Here is a 15,620-nt window from a genome sequence, read left to right on the forward strand (position 1 = left end):
TGCGAAAGAGTAAAGAGGGTCACGGCAAAAACTGGACGCACTTCGTGTACAAACTGGACAATCTCTTTCGGTGTATCAGGGTTTCGGACGAGAACTCATTTGTTACACAGGCACTTCAATGTTTTTTAAACTTATTTGAACTCCAAACTTCTTTTGTGTTCAGTATGCAGCATTCAAAGCGACGTCATCAATTTCCAACATGTTCTGACATCATTTGTTGTTTTTCAGTCATTTACCTAATTGTTTAAAAAGCTAAATGACCGTGAAATTGAAAATCACTACAAAATGAACTGTGAAAATGTTGAAACTTGGCATGGTATCATCATTTCACCCGCATAGTTTGTGCGAAAGAGTAGAGAGGGTCACGGAAAAACCTGGACGCACTTCGTGTACAAACTGGACAATCCCTTTCGAATTATCAGGGTTTCAGACAAGAACCCATCTGTTACACGGGCACTTCAATGTTTTTAAAACTTATTTGAACTCCGGACTTCTTTTGTGTTCAATATGCAGCATTCAAAGAGACGTCATCAATTTCCAACATGTTCTGACATCATTTGTTGTTTTTCAGTCATTTACCTAATTGTTTAGAGAGCTAAATGACCGTGAAATTGAAAATCACTACAAAATGAACTGTGAAAAATGTTGAAACTTGGCATGGTATCATCATTTCACCGGCATAGCATGTGCGAAAGAGTAGAGAGGGTCACGGCAAAAACTGGACGCATTTCGTGTACAAACTGGACAATCTCTTTCGGAGTATCAGGGTTTTGGACGAGAACTCATCTGTTACATGTGCACTTCAATTTTTTAAAACTTATTTGAACTCTGGACTTCTTTTGTGTTCAGTATGCAGCATTCAAAGCGACGTCATCAATTTCCAACATGTTATGACATCATTTGTTGTTTTTCAGTCATTTACCTAATTGTTTAGAGAGCTAAATGGCCGTGAAATTGAAAATCACTACAAAATGAACTGTGAAAATGTTGAAACTTGGCATGGTATCATCATTTCACCCGCATAGCATATGCGAAAGAGTAGAGATGGTCACGGAAAAAACTGGACGCACTTCGTGTACAAACTGGACAATCTCTTTCGGAGTATCAGGGTTTCGGACGAGAACTCATCTGTTACACGGGCACTTCAATGTTTTTTAAACTTATTTCAACTCCGGACTTATTTTGTGTTCAGTATGCAGCATTCAAAGCGACGTCATCAATTTCCAACATGTTCTGACATCATTTGTTGTTTTTCAGTCATTTATTTAATTGTTTAGAGAGCTAAATGACCGTGAAATTGAAAATCACTACAAAATGAATTCTGAAAATGTTGAAACTTGCAATGGTATTATCATTTCACCCGCATAGCATGTGCGAAAGAGTAGAGAGGGTCACAAAAAACTACTCAGAAATAAATAGAAGAAAATAAATAAAGCAAAAAAGAAAAAAACTATATAAAAAATTACTCAAAAATAAATAGAAGAAAATAAATAATGCAGAAAAGAAAAAAAATATAAAAAATTACTCAAAAATAAATAGAAGAAAATAAATAATGCAGAAAAGAAAAAAACTATATGAAATATTTGTTGGGGCGCTGCTTAGTGGGCCTGCCAGACCTAGGGTGTGCAAATGCAGGCCCAGAAGGGCCAGCAGACTCACAGGGCAGCGCGCCCTAGTTAGGCCCAGAAGCCTGCTATATAGAGAAGTTCGAAGGAGCAGCCACGGCTGGGTTTATAAACCAGTGCGGTTGCCTTCGCTCGGCGAGGTGGGACTAAACATTGTGCACCGCCGGTGGCAGCGCACAACCATTAGTACCGGTTGATGGCTCCAACCGGTACTAATGATTGGGCCTTTAGTACCAGTTCGTGGTACGAACCGGTACTAAAGGGGCCGTTTCCCGCCCCTTGGCCTGGCGAAAATTGGCCTTTAGTACCGGTTGGTGGCTCCAACCGGTACTAAAGGCCCCTCCTATATGTATGGCACTTACGAAAAATTCAGTTTCATCGACCACCACTTCTCCAATTTCTTCGGCGACATCGCCGCCGTCGCCCATCGCCCGCCGCCCTCGCAGGCCCCTCCACCCCCGCCGCCCGTCACCGCCGTCGCCCCCGCCACCCGTCGTCGCCGTCACCGCCGTCGCCCCCGCCGCCCGTCGCCGCCGCCCCATACTACGTCGTCGTCTCGTTCGCACCGTCGCCCCCGGCCCGCCGCTCGTCGTCGCGCCATCCCCGTCGCATCAAAATATTACTATATAGAACTACCTACTTTATTTTAGTAAGAACGTATGTTTCACCTATAGATGAACATATGTTGGATATTAATGTCAAATGTTAGATGAATTAGATATAAATTATATGTTAGATATATATTTAATTTAGTTATATGAGATTTGATTATCTAATTAACATTTTGTTATATAGAACTAGCTACCTTATTTTTAGTAAGAAAATTAATAGAACTAGTTTAGTTGAATTAGTTGAATTAATTAGTTGAACTAGTTAGTTGAATTAGTTGAGCTACTTTATTTAGGTGTATTTTTGGTAAGTGCTTAGTTGAATTAATAAGTTGAACTAGTTGAATTAACAGAATTAGTTGAATTAATAGAACTAATAAGTGTTTAATGTTTCACCTATGAACATATAGGAATGTCGTCTGACGACGAACACGATTTCATTATGTGCGAATACTGCGAAGACCAGCGCGGCCTGTGCGGTAGAAATTTTCTAGTTGATGATAGACGCTTCAGCATCAAGCTGGATGAGAACTTTGAAGTGGATACAGTAAGTCAAAATGACAAGTCTTTTTTCGTAATTAAGCATGACTTATGCTTTATTTGCTTCAACTTTTAATTTTAATTTTTCACTATTCTACTAGCGTATCCCCTGCCATGCAAGAATTTTTCTCTTGGATAAGATAGGTTTCAGTCCTAACGAAACTATGGAGGTAAAAAGAGTTTACTTGAAGACCGAGCATGGTTATACCTTCAACGTCAAATTATACAATGCAGACACATACACCTATTTTGAATGCAAAACTTGGCAAGCACTATGTAAGGCTTATGCATTTGAGTCTGATATGGTTATCACCTTTGATATTCGTCCGGAAGATGATACTGAAGGTAATAGAGATATCTGGGTCGATGTGCAGACGCCTCCAATTCTACCATTATGTGAGTTTCTCAACCATATTTATGTCTTCGATATGAGATTATTTGAACTAGTTGAATTAATATATCTCAATTTATATTGACAGCTTATTTCCAATAAAGCAAACATGTCCGACGCTTGTTAGACAGGACCGTCTACTGTCCCGGGGCTGAACTAAACTGCGAGGAGACAAGTCATTATGTTTCATGGCTTGAGGATCTTGATGCTGTCAAGACAAAAAAAATTCCTGCACTTAGAAATGTTAGTACTCAAAACGTGCGACCAATAGTGTTCGTACTGAACTACGGTCACATATATTTAGGAAAGATGGTACGATTTCTACTATTTCTCCCTAGTGCATCTTTTGCATACATTATTTTTTAAGCTAAACTTCATTGCTAAGTATGTTACTATACGATGTTCTTCAATAGGGACTCCCGATGAATGTTGTGCCTGATTGGATCGAGACTAAAGCTACCATGAATATTGTTAGCTTACGACCAAGATATCCTACAATGCACTTTAGTGCATTCAGTATTTCTAATAGTGAGGAATGCTTAATAGTAAAAGACTGGAGCAAAATTGTGAACAATCACAGAGAAGTACTAGGGGGCAGCAGTCAGAAGCGCAACCCACGTTAGGAGACAGGTTCATCTGCATGCTCCAATATGATGAATCAGGAAAGCTATACATGTTCTATGTTATTTTATTTGAGAGAGAGCAGCAGGAGTGATTAATTAGCTAGTTCATGCTCTTAGTACTTGTCCTCTCATGTCCGTGTTCTTCATCCTGAACTTAATCTCAAAGAGTAATTTTGCTTTTTTGGTGTTATGAACGCTTATAATATCATTATCATGTTGAACTCGATGATATCTTTGCTTCTGGTAAAAGTGAATGTTTCTTCTTTAAGCTAGTGTTGTTGGTGATGATATATATGATGCAAGAGTTTTTATATCAATATGATGATGCTGATGATGATGAGTTATTATATCATTTATGAAAGAAACCACAGATTAGTTTCAATTAGATTGATTCTAGCTAAGTGATCAAGTATATGCCATATCCATATTACCTCGATCACTTAATTAGGTGATCAAGCATATATAATATGGATATGACATATACTTGATGAGTTAGGTAGGATCCACATGCATCCAGTCAAACTAACCCGCAGTATACATTCACCTAATGATTTAACAACTCATTATAATGTAAAACAATCACTAAATTAAATTGAAAACACAAAATTAAAGTAAAAATAAAAAAATAAAACCAAAACATACCCAAACATTTAGTACCGGTTGGTGTTACCAACTGGTACTAATGTCCTACGCGCCCACGGAGCTGGCTCATGCCACGTGATTGCCCTTTAGCACCGGTTCGTGCTGAACCGGTACTAAAGGGGGAGGGGGGCCTTTAGTGCCCACACTTTAGTGCCGGTTACCAAACCGACACTAAAGGGCCTTACGAACCGGTGTTATTGCCCGGTTCTGCACTAGTGGCACTACGGCGATGGTGCATGGCTAGACAGGTGGGGATTCAGTGTGACGTGACCATGCACAGTGTGGCTGTACAGTAGGATCGCGACAGAGATGCACGATGCAGCCATGCGAGATGATGGTTGGGGAGAAAAGACGAATGTACTACTACCTTCGTACCAAATTAGAATATGTTTTTTAGCCTAAATAAAAAATACCTAATATTTTAATACCGAGGTAATACATGAGGACCCGTGTGGTCATTGAAAGTAGAGAGTGACCCCGGCCGGCATTCTTATTTTCCCGATGCTCCGAACTCTAAAGTTGAAATAAAGACCGGTGGACCCGTGTAGAATTTAAAAGTACATGGTGCTGATTTCAGGGGTTAAGAGGTTTAGGTTCGATTCCGACAAGCCATATGAATTGGTGTATTTGTTTTGAATGAACTGGCTCACATTTGGCCGAGGTATACGACGATGCACACCAAGAACTATGGGAGCCAACATGTCGCCAACCACTAGTCTTACTTTTAATAATTTTTCATGTTTTTAGAAGTTTTGTTTCCAGGAAAATGTTTGAAATTTAAAAAACACAATTTTATAATATATATTTTACATTTTGATAGGTTTTTAAAATAAGTAGTACTAGCTTCTAAAACCCTTTTTTGGGAAAAGATTCACATCAGGCGGCTGATTTCACGCTCACATCCGCCGCTCCCTTTGCTTAACACGTGGCCACCCACGTCTTATCTCTTCATCTCTTTCCCTCATCTTATCTCTCTCCCAACATCTTCTTCTGCATACAAGTGCTTATCAATGGCATACATCTTGCCTGTGAGAGAAGAATGTTGACGAGGCAAGCTGGTCGGAAGTCTGGCGCTCATCGGCGGCGGCGCGATGGCGGAGACAGGTGGTGCCACTCCTCCTCACCACCGTCTGGCGGGAGCTCGTGGCGAATGACAATGGTGTTTTTTGCAACATCCAATTTGTTGCTAGGAAGATTTCTGCAACATTAGTCATGTTGTAAAACTTTCTTCCATATCACCATAAAAGATGAAGACAAAAAAAATCTGCAACATCACCTCAGTTGTCAAGTTTCTGCAACAATGCCTTTGTTGCAAAAAAGTGAAGACAGAAAAATAAATTCCGCAACACGACCTATGTTGCAAAAAAAATCCCGCAACACAACCTATGTTGCAAAGATATATCCACAAAACAATCATTTTTACAAATGTTTCTGCAACAAAACCTTCGTTGCAAAGTAGAGAAAGACGTGCAACCACTCGATTTTGTCAAATCCGATGGCTATCGAGGCGGCAGATCTTTTAAAAAGATCCGCCGGCCGACGCATAGCAGCCCCTTTTTTTTGAAAAAACCCGACTAAACACGAAAGGAGAAAAATAGAGAAGTGGTCACGGGCCAAGTGGGCCGGTCTCGTTTGACATCTACGTTGCCTAAAAAAGTATAGTTTTCACCCTCAAATCCTGCCCAATGTCTTCATAACCCCCCAAAGTCGATTTTGGTCTGATTTAGACCCCAAAAATGTCAATACCGGTTTAGGCCCTGTTTGGTAGTCCGCCGGCTCCAAAAAATACGAGGATCTACGGAGCGGGTGTTTCCCCGCTCCCTTATTTTCAGCTGAAGCTACCTCCGCTCCGAGAGTGGAGTTCTGGAGTGGTGAGACTCCGAACAGGCCCTTAATCTTCCCCTGAGTGGTTTAGTGTCACATCAAGAGTGGTTTTGCATCTGATTTTGGGATTAGGCACTGATTTGTCACTTACGTGGCGTGCTTATGTGGCAGCTGGTCGCTGAAATAAGTGGGCGTTCATCTTCGTGCTGTTTCGCCTTCCTAGTGCAGACAGGAAACCGGAAAGGCCGCAGCGCCGCCGTCCACACCTACTGCAATTGCGTCGCCGTCGTCGCCGGCGGCGGCCACCGTCTCTCTTACTTGACGTCACCTTGGCATGAGATAGAGGAAGCACGCGGTTTGTCGTATTCCGCGGTTAGGGCTACGCTGCCCTCAATCGTCGCGAGTCTGTCTTCATCGAAATCAAGCGATGGCTTCAGGTATGCTTACCGCACATGGGATCAGTAATGTTCGTGTTAAGGGTATTCGTGATAGCTCTGTTGTTTTGATATTAAAATGGGCTATTTTGCGGATGACCGGCCTGTTAATTTCAGAAATAAAGTAGATGAATTTGCACTGTGCTTGTAGTGATGATTGTCTTATAGAAACAGAACGTGACATCTTTGACCGAATTTGACTGCTGAAGAGTGTTAACTCTGAATTTTGACTGTTGTTTTAGTAGTACAGTATAAATACTCTGAATTTTGACAGCATTTGTACAGAACTTTTACTGTAATTTTAGTACTGCAGTATAACTAGTCTGAATTTGGACTGAATTCAGAGTAGTTTTAGTAGTTTTGAGTACAGTTTTGACTGCAGTTTCAATAGTGCAGTTGCATTTGACTGCAGTTTTAGTAGTTTTGACTGTATTTTCAGTAGTTTTAGTAGTTTTGACTGCAGCTTCAAGTTCTGTACATGTCATTTATCTTCATGTCACATGCTTGGTGCCGTGGTTGTATATTTTTATTTTCTTGGTGCCATCTATTGTAACGTGATGTACTTTCGGGGTTTATCCCCACTAATCTGGGAATATAATGAGGGTTTTAGTTTGCCCAATTAAACTAGTGTATTTAGACAGAATATGGACTGAATTATGATTGCATTTGTTTACTTTGTAAGTATAACCGAGAAAAAAATTCATTTATTTTGCAGCTCGTTTGGATCCGCGAGATCCACTTAATTACTTGTTGGCCAGATATCATTAAACCGGCTCGTTTGAGAGGAAAAATGGACAGGTTGACTATTCAGGAGAACTAGAGGCAGAGGTGTTTATGCTCAGTTATGCAGAATTGTGTGCTTACACTGAGGAATTTTTTTTCTAAAAAATTCAATCTTCTGAACATCCTACAGACATTTTCTTATAAATTCTCAGCATGAAGCACTACTCATGTGAATTACAACAGGCACTACTCACGTCTAAATCTTGCTAATTTTATCTGCAAGTCTTCTACTACTTAAGGACCTACTTCTACTACTGCTGTGTGCTTGAATTGCATCTCATTCACAAACAACCTCATGCCCATCTCCAGTCAACTACCTTCGCCATGCAAGCTTCAACCTAGAACGAGATTCTTCAATTACATATTCTCCTTTTTCAGACGATTCAGCAACACCATGTCACGATTCACCAACAGTCTAGACCCTGAAATTGCATTGCAATCAGCTAACAATGGACTTTTCCAAGAAAATAGGCTCACACAAGAACAACAAGAACACACCTTTGATATCCTGGTACCTTCGCCCTGGATTCAACAGGCTTCAGGTAATCTGCCGATGGGCTTTCACTCCGCATCCGCACAACACTAACTTGTACTGCAACGGACCCTCATGATATGGCACCGGCGACAGTGTCGCCGCAGCCGTACCACTAGAATAGGACCTGCGTCCTGTGGAGGAGCTAGCCGAGAAGCTCGCAGATGACGCCATGGACTGCAGCCGATTCAAGAGTGAGGCCTGAATTCGAGCGTGAGGTCTTGGATCGAGTGAGCGAGCGTCGATGGGGAATTTAGGGTTCAAGCGCCCATTTGTGGAATTTATGAATTGTAAACACTGGCCGGGAAACAAGTGACCATTTGCCACATCAGCGCCAAGTGATCATCAAATAAATGAAAACCACATGCGAAACCACTCTTGATGTGACACTAAACCGCTCAAGGGTAGATTAAACTGGTATTGATATTTTTGGCGTCCAAATCAGACCAAAATCGACTTTAGGAGGTTATGGAGACATTGGATAGGATTTGAGAGTGAAAACTATACTTCTTTCAAAAAACAAAAGGAGCTCTCTGCCGCCTGATCTTTTTAAAGATCTGTATTCCCGGTTCCCTTTTCACTTGTAGTGCCGTTTTAGGCTGAACTGCTCCTCTAAGGGCATTTCCAGCCGCGCCCCAGGAAGGCCTTCCCAGGCGTTTTTTTTTTGCGCCGGCACCGGAAAATCGGCCCAGTCGCGCCCCCAGGAGCCCGATTTTCGCCGGCTTGGGCCGAAAACAGCGCCGGCGGACCCAGGCCGAACCCGGCGCGCTGGGGGGCGCCCGGGGGCGCCGGGGCGAACTGTTTTGGCGCGAAACAGCCGCGGGCCCGCCGCGTCAGCGACTCTACCCTTTTCTCGCCCCTTCGTCGTCCTCATCGCCTCGTTTCCCGCGGCGAATCAATGCCAAAGCTGCCGCGCTGCCGCGTCGGTCAGCCTGCGCCATTGATGCCTCACGGGTGGCGCAGTGAAGACCGGATGACGCGCGTCCCTCGCCCTCCCTCGCCCGCTTCGTCCTCGTCGAGCCCAAGCCGGAGCCCGGCCTCCCCGCGGAGTACGAGGAGGTAGCCCGGCGTGGCTTCTCCGACGAGGACGCCCTGTGATGGGCGCGGGACGACTACCTCCGCGACGAGATGGTCCGGCAGCGCCGGGCCCTGGAGGAGATCGCCACCCGCAAGCGTGGGCGCGAGGACGAGCACGGCGTCGTGGTCCTCGACAACGACGACGACGACGACGCCCCCGACCTTCCAACCCGCCGCGCCAACCGGGGAGGGATGCAGCAGGAACGGCGGAGGCGTCGACGGGGGCGACGACGACGACGAAGACGGCGGTGACTACACGCGGTTCTACCGTCTCCTCGGCATGTAGAACCACGTGGGCGGGCGGCGAGGCGGGCGGCGAGGGAGACGGCGGGGGTAGCCCGAGGTAGTTTTTCCTTTTTTATAAAATATGTTTAAATTTGAACGAATTCGAACGTGTTTGCGTTATGTTTGCGCCGAATTTAAACATTTTAAAAACCTGTGAGGCAGCCCCTAAGTGAGCTGCTGTATAACTGGAGATCGCGTTTTTGGTTTCATGCTGAGTAATGGAACCGGGGAGGGGAACCTCTCTGTTCATCTAAAAAACAAAAGGAGCTCTCATTCTAGTGTTTCAGCCGAAAGCTTCTCGGCCATGGCAGTGGCCGCCTCTCCATCTCTCAGTCTTCCTCCACCTACGCAGCGCGCCACCCCAAAGCCGCGCCGCCGTACGCCGCCGCGAGACGTGGTCTCATGGACGTCCGCCATCGCGCGCCCGGCGCGGGAGGGCGACCTGCCGGCGACGGCCGCGGCGCTCTCCGCCATGCTCTCCTCCCCCGCCGCGCCCGCGCCCAACGACGTCACCCTCCTCACTGTCCTCTCCGCCTGCGCCGGCTCTCCCTCCTCCCCGTTCGCCCGGCCCCTCGCGCTATCGCTCCACGCCCTCGCCATCAAGCTGTTCCCCGGCCACCTCCTCCTCTGCACCTGCCTCGCGCGGTTCTACCTCGCGTCCCGCCTCCCCCACCACGCCCTCCAGCTGTTCGGCTCCATGCCCGTCAGGTCCGTAGTCACCTACAACACCATGATCACCGGCCTCATGCGCAACGGCCTCGTCGCCGCCGCGCGCGAGGTGTTCGACGGAATGCCGGACCCGGACAAGGTCTCCTGGACGGCGCTCATCGACGGGTGCGTCAAGAACGGGCGCCATGACGAGGCGATTGACTGCTTCCATGCCATGCTGCTGGACGGCGTCGAGCCAGACTACGTCACGCTGGTAGCTGCCATCTCCGCGTGCGCTGAGGTCGGCGCGCTCGGCCTCGGTATGTGGGTGCACCGGTTCGTGACCAGGGAGAGGCTGGAGGGCAACATCCGCATCGCCAACTCGTTGATCGACATGTATGCTCGGTGCGGTCAGGTGGAGTTTGCATGGCAGGTGTTTGATAGCATGAGGAAGCGGACGGTGGTCTCCTGGAACTCGATGATTGTCGGGTTTGCAGCCAATGGACGGTGCGTGGACGCCATCGAGCATTTCAAGGCAATGCAGAGGAAGGGGTTCAAGCCGGACGCTGTGACGTTCACGGGCGTGCTCACGGCCTGCAGTCACGCCGGTCTCACCGATGAGGGGCTGAGGTACTATGACGCCATGAAGGCGGAGCATGGCATCACAGCAAGGATGGAGCACTACGGGTGCGTGGTCGACCTGCTCGGCCGGGCAGGGCGCCTGGACGAGGCCATGAGTGTGGTGGCGACCATGCCGATGCGGCCGAACGAGGTGGTGCTGGGAGCTTTGCTTGCTGGGTGCCGGATACACGGGGACGTCGACATGGCTGAGCAGCTGATGCAGTACCTCCTCGAGCAGGACCCTGGCGGCGACTCAAACTACGTGCTGCTGTCAAACATCTACGCCGGCGTCGGGAAATGGGATGGCGCGGGCATGGTCCGGGGCCTGATGAAAGTCCGGGGAGTGAAGAAGAGGCCAGGCCGCAGCGCCGTGGAGATCGACGGCGCCGTGCATGAGTTTGTCTGCGGAGATCGGTCTCATCCGCAGGCTGAGGAGGTGTTCGACATGCTTGGCCTGCTGAGCCATGAGATGGCAGGGCATGAGGCCGTGAGTTATGGATGAGCACTGGAGCGACTGCCTGTTTGGATGAACTCATCAGAACTGCAGGAATGCAGAATACTGGAGGCTTTCAGTAGTCACCAGGCTCGGTGTTTCAAGCATTCGTAAAGGCTACTGGTAGATCAGCAACTTGTATTTGCATCTCTGCGGTTGTTGTGACTCCCGTTTCATGTACAGTCTGGGGAAGAGGCACCCGACCTGTACAGTAATATAGGTACAGGTGATGAGATGTATATTTTTACGTTGACAGATGAGAAGTACTTATCATTGTAAAATCTTGAGAAGCAAATCCACATGGCTTATCAGCTCAATCAAGCATAGACAGTTAGACACTGGATCTCTATAAGGTGAAGAACAACACAAGTTCCTGAACTGATAACGGTAATGTTACTATGGATACATTGGACTACTATTTTTTTTCTTCGATTATATCACTCGTAATGTCTCAACTACTTGCCCCTGTATCCCTGTCAAGAACAATAACAGTACTTACTTCCATATTCATTTCAAAGACAAGAGGGAGATAGTATACATGTCTTTATTTGTGCACATTTTTTCTCGCCTATATATAACTATGGTGACCTCCGACTGCTAGATAGGTAAGAAGAGAACATGGTGCAAACATATACAACTAGTTAGAAAGTTACACCCAAACAAGCATTTCCCTGGTTAAAGGACCTTCTCCGTAGGTTGGTTTGGAAAGAAAAATGTTAGGAATGAGCGACACCAGAAAGGCAGAAATAGTCTCCTTGTACACGGCTGCTGTTTGGGGCAATGCCTTAATCACAGAGTGAGTGAGCAGCTGTATTTGGAGTAAGATGAAAAGGATCAAACATCTATAGAGGCTACTGCTTTGCTTGCGTCCATGAGAACATAAGAGGAAAAGAACCAACAGTAGATTAGAAATTTGTTGTATCTTCAGTTCTTTGGTCTCTCATTGTTACTCCAGATGCATGTACAGTATCATGAAAACTGAAAAGGATCCAACATGTACAGTAATACAATAGGTGATGAGATGAATCTTTTGATGAGCAGGCAAGAAGTAGCACTGCGGATCTTCTAAGCAAATCTACATGCATGGCTGCGCATGCGCATCTGGTGGCATATATGATGACATAGACACTGAAATTCTGGACCTTCTGTGCTAGAAACAGATTGTATTTACATAGGAACTGAACTGTACAGGTATGGAGCAAGATCACAGTCAAATACTACATCCGTTCCAAAATAAGTGCCGCGCGCCGTGGTTTTAGTTTAAATTTCCGTGGTTTGGCACTTCTTTTGGAACGGAGGGAGCAGTCAACAACATGGACAATACGATCAGTTTGCATTGGCAACAGAATGTGAACTGTACAGGTGTGATGTAAGCACGGTCGGAAAGTGAACTGTTGTGTGAGCACTTGGCACTCCACACTGCACATCTTTCATTCCACACACTGAGACTAGGCTACGGGCTCCATGAGAAACAAATCCTGTCAGCCAGCAAGGTACTCCCTCCGTCCCATAATATAAGAGCGTTTTTGATACTAGTAGTATAAAAAACGCTCTTATATAGTATAAAAAATGTTCTTATATTATGGGACGGATGGAGTACCTCTTAAGTAAACATATCTCACTCATGTTGCTGAGCTACCTTTCAACCGAATGCCAATAGGTGCTTCTCATGTTGGAAGCTAGCTATCTCAATGCTGAAATCTCCAGGAAACAATTAAAGCGGGAGCGTGAACAAGGAACACTTTTGGGTTGTAGGATCATCTTCACTCCTCGGTATCACCCACACCTTTCCACATGCGAAATTAAAACCTATACATAGCGATGGAGACAAGTCATTATGTTTGCAGTGAAACCAACTCAATCTTTTAACGAGTGAGTTAGAACTTAGAAGAGATGAAAGCACCCACATTTCTTGATGAGGAAAAGGACGAAAGACTTACCAGCTTATGTACAAGCAAATGTGTTAGCAATATGCACATCGCACACCTTAATGTTGCAGTGGTCTCTTCACAAAAGGGTGCTCCAACAGCTGAGCAGCAGATGGCCGGTCCTTTTGGTTTGCTTGAACACACTTTGCTATGAAATCCCGGGCATCTTCTGATAACGTATTGGGAATTTTTGGTGGTATTCCCCTACCAATTTTGAGCAAAGCATGTGTCTACATGGCAGGAGAGAAGATTGCATGACAGACAGTAACAATACACAACTCTGATATTAAGAAAACCACGAGATCCAAATACAGGGAATGGGTCTGCTACTTTTTTTTTCTTTTGCGGGAAAATGGGTCTGCTACTCGTATCTATGCATTTCTGATTTCCCTAATAAATACATCAAAATAGACAACAGCAATATAGCGGCAGATTTTTTGGGGGTGCCCACTATGCATTATAATACTTGCGCATACAAATGTCATGGAATTCATAGTCCCCTCCCCCTAGGAAGATAGCCCTTGATCTTTCCATTTAAAAAAATTAGCTTAGTATGCAGCTCCAGTATACCAGCGCATTTAAATTACATGTCTTGCAGTATTTAAAACTTAGATGCTGTTCCAGAAAACTAAGGTGACAGAATACGCACCCATTCCATATCAGGGTATGGAACTTTGCCGGTCAGCATCTCCAAAACTGTGCAGCCAAGACTCCATATATCTGCTGGAGGTCCATGTGGCTTAGCCTTAGCAACCTGAAAGAGAGCATACCATCACAAAACGTACACAATTGGGACAATAACAAAATATTTCTTGCAATTTGCTAAATCAAAATAATCCAATAACCTTTCACGGAAAACAAAATTAACAGTTTTAATTAATGTTACACAACTACAAGTATTTAGAGTCACACTGCAACCTACAGTGCTCAACTCTAAACCATCTGTCAGTTATAACTCACTGTTTGGAGTTTTAAATTCTAACTCATCAAGTACGCTAATTCCCTCCACAGACTATGATTCGTTATACTCCCAAGATATTTGTAACCTATTATCTACGTGGACCATGGACTCGTATTCTGGATCATTGAGGTCACAAAGATAATTTAATAGAAGGTAGAAAAGTTAAAAAACGATCACAATAGACCAGGCACAAATATGCTCAAGTGTAATTGTACACACACTCTGAATGTGAGTAAGAACAACATGATGCCTTTATTTCAAGAAAAAGTACGACCAACATGATGTAGAAAAGGCGCAATAGCTCAACTGCATAAACTAACCTCAGGGGCCATCCAGAAGACAGTTCCCTTGCTAGATCTTGCTTGGCTCAAAATTGACATCTGCAAAATGGCAGATTAGAAAGAGTCAGCAGAAAATGGAGTACAATGATAAACTGATAGTACAGCATGTGTTTGATAGAGTAAGTAATACCTCCTTCGCAAGCCCAAAATCTGCCAATTTGACCAAACCATTTGCATCAACTAGAATATTTGCACATTTGATGTCCCTGGTGATCCAGCAATGAACAGGCTCTCAATGGCCAGCGAGAAATATAATACAGAAAAATATATACCAAACAACACATTCTAGTACTCACCTGTGCAGCACATTTCGCTGATGTAGATAGTTCAAACCATTCAAAATCTGCCTTGTATATGCTGATACTTGTGAATCTTGTAAACAATATTTTTGATATAAAGCAGCCAAAGAGCCTTGGGTCACAAGTTCAAGAAAAATATACAATTTGCCATCTTCCTGCAAAACGTCCAGCCCACAAGATTTAGTGTAAAGATCTAGAATCAGCGGTTTATATCACACAAATACTCCCTCCGTAACTTAATGTAAGACGTTTTTTAACACTGTCACAGACTCTAAAAATATCTTATAAAAAGTTACAGAGGGAGTATAATTTACTCAGAGAAAGCAGGAAAAAGAAAATCTAGCTGAGAAATCTCTACATCTGCTAAATCCAAATTATGCCATTCTCAGAAGGGAAAATAACAGAAGGTAATGAAAAGTACACAGGGGCAATAATAATTATTCTGTAATGATTTTACAAGCCATAAGTAACTAGGTTGAACAATATTGTCATGCCATAATTATTATTCTGTAATAATTTTACCTTGTCTGTTCCATAATACTGAACAATATTATCATGCTCCAAACGACTCAAGAGGGATACCTCCTGAAACCAATGATTCACAGCTGATCTCAGTTGACCATATAACCAAGACAGTGATAACAACATAATGTTTTAAGGCAGTGTAAGTGAAACAATTGCTTTAGCATGCCATAACCCACAACTTACATGCTCAAGCTGGACGATGCGCTGTTTTGCATTGATTCCTTGGTCAATCAATGACACTTCCTTGACAGCAAAGAAAAACCCATCACTGTAAGAGAATGTTAAACACAGTCAGTGGAACATTTTGTTGCAGAACACGAGGGCATTTTTTCTAGTTCTACACCAAATGCTCAACAGCTGAAGTTGCACTCTCAACAAGTAACGCAGATGATATGTAACTATCCAGGTGGTATAATAGAGTTATGGTTCACAGTGGCGGA

General features: G+C 44.4%; 2 protein-coding genes across 3 annotated transcripts in view; one reads left to right on the forward strand and one right to left on the reverse strand.

The window, feature by feature from the left end:
• The first annotated feature begins 9,595 nt into the window (after positions 1–9,595).
• LOC123128542 (pentatricopeptide repeat-containing protein At1g05750, chloroplastic) lies at positions 9,596–11,504 on the forward strand. The gene has a single exon (XM_044548575.1). It carries the CDS (start codon positions 9,669–9,671, stop codon positions 11,133–11,135), a length of 1,467 nt encoding a protein of 488 aa, XP_044404510.1. The 5' UTR covers positions 9,596–9,668; the 3' UTR covers positions 11,136–11,504.
• Positions 11,225–15,620, reverse strand: part of LOC123128541 (mitogen-activated protein kinase kinase kinase 3) — a 6,264-nt gene continuing 1,868 nt past the window's right edge. Inside the window, exons 2-10 of one of the 2 annotated variants that reach the window (XR_006463185.1) lie at positions 15,364–15,448; positions 15,178–15,240; positions 14,653–14,810; positions 14,487–14,562; positions 14,336–14,395; positions 13,704–13,808; positions 13,067–13,284; positions 12,727–12,935; positions 11,225–11,330 (exon numbers count right to left, since the gene is read on the reverse strand). Coding sequence is in view for 1 of the 2 variants with exons in the window: in XM_044548574.1 (XP_044404509.1) it covers positions 13,114–13,284; positions 13,704–13,808; positions 14,336–14,395; positions 14,487–14,562; positions 14,653–14,810; positions 15,178–15,240; positions 15,364–15,448 (718 nt within the window). In the remaining variant the exon portion in view is untranslated. Of the gene's footprint in view, positions 11,331–12,440; positions 12,936–13,066; positions 13,285–13,703; positions 13,809–14,335; positions 14,396–14,486; positions 14,563–14,652; positions 14,811–15,177; positions 15,241–15,363; positions 15,449–15,620 lie in introns of those variants that run through there. The other variant, XM_044548574.1, reaches the window with a different exon arrangement.

This window comes from Triticum aestivum, chromosome 6A (genome assembly GCF_018294505.1).
Source record: "Triticum aestivum cultivar Chinese Spring chromosome 6A, IWGSC CS RefSeq v2.1, whole genome shotgun sequence".
In the NCBI taxonomy this organism is placed as follows: domain Eukaryota; kingdom Viridiplantae; phylum Streptophyta; class Magnoliopsida; order Poales; family Poaceae; genus Triticum; species Triticum aestivum.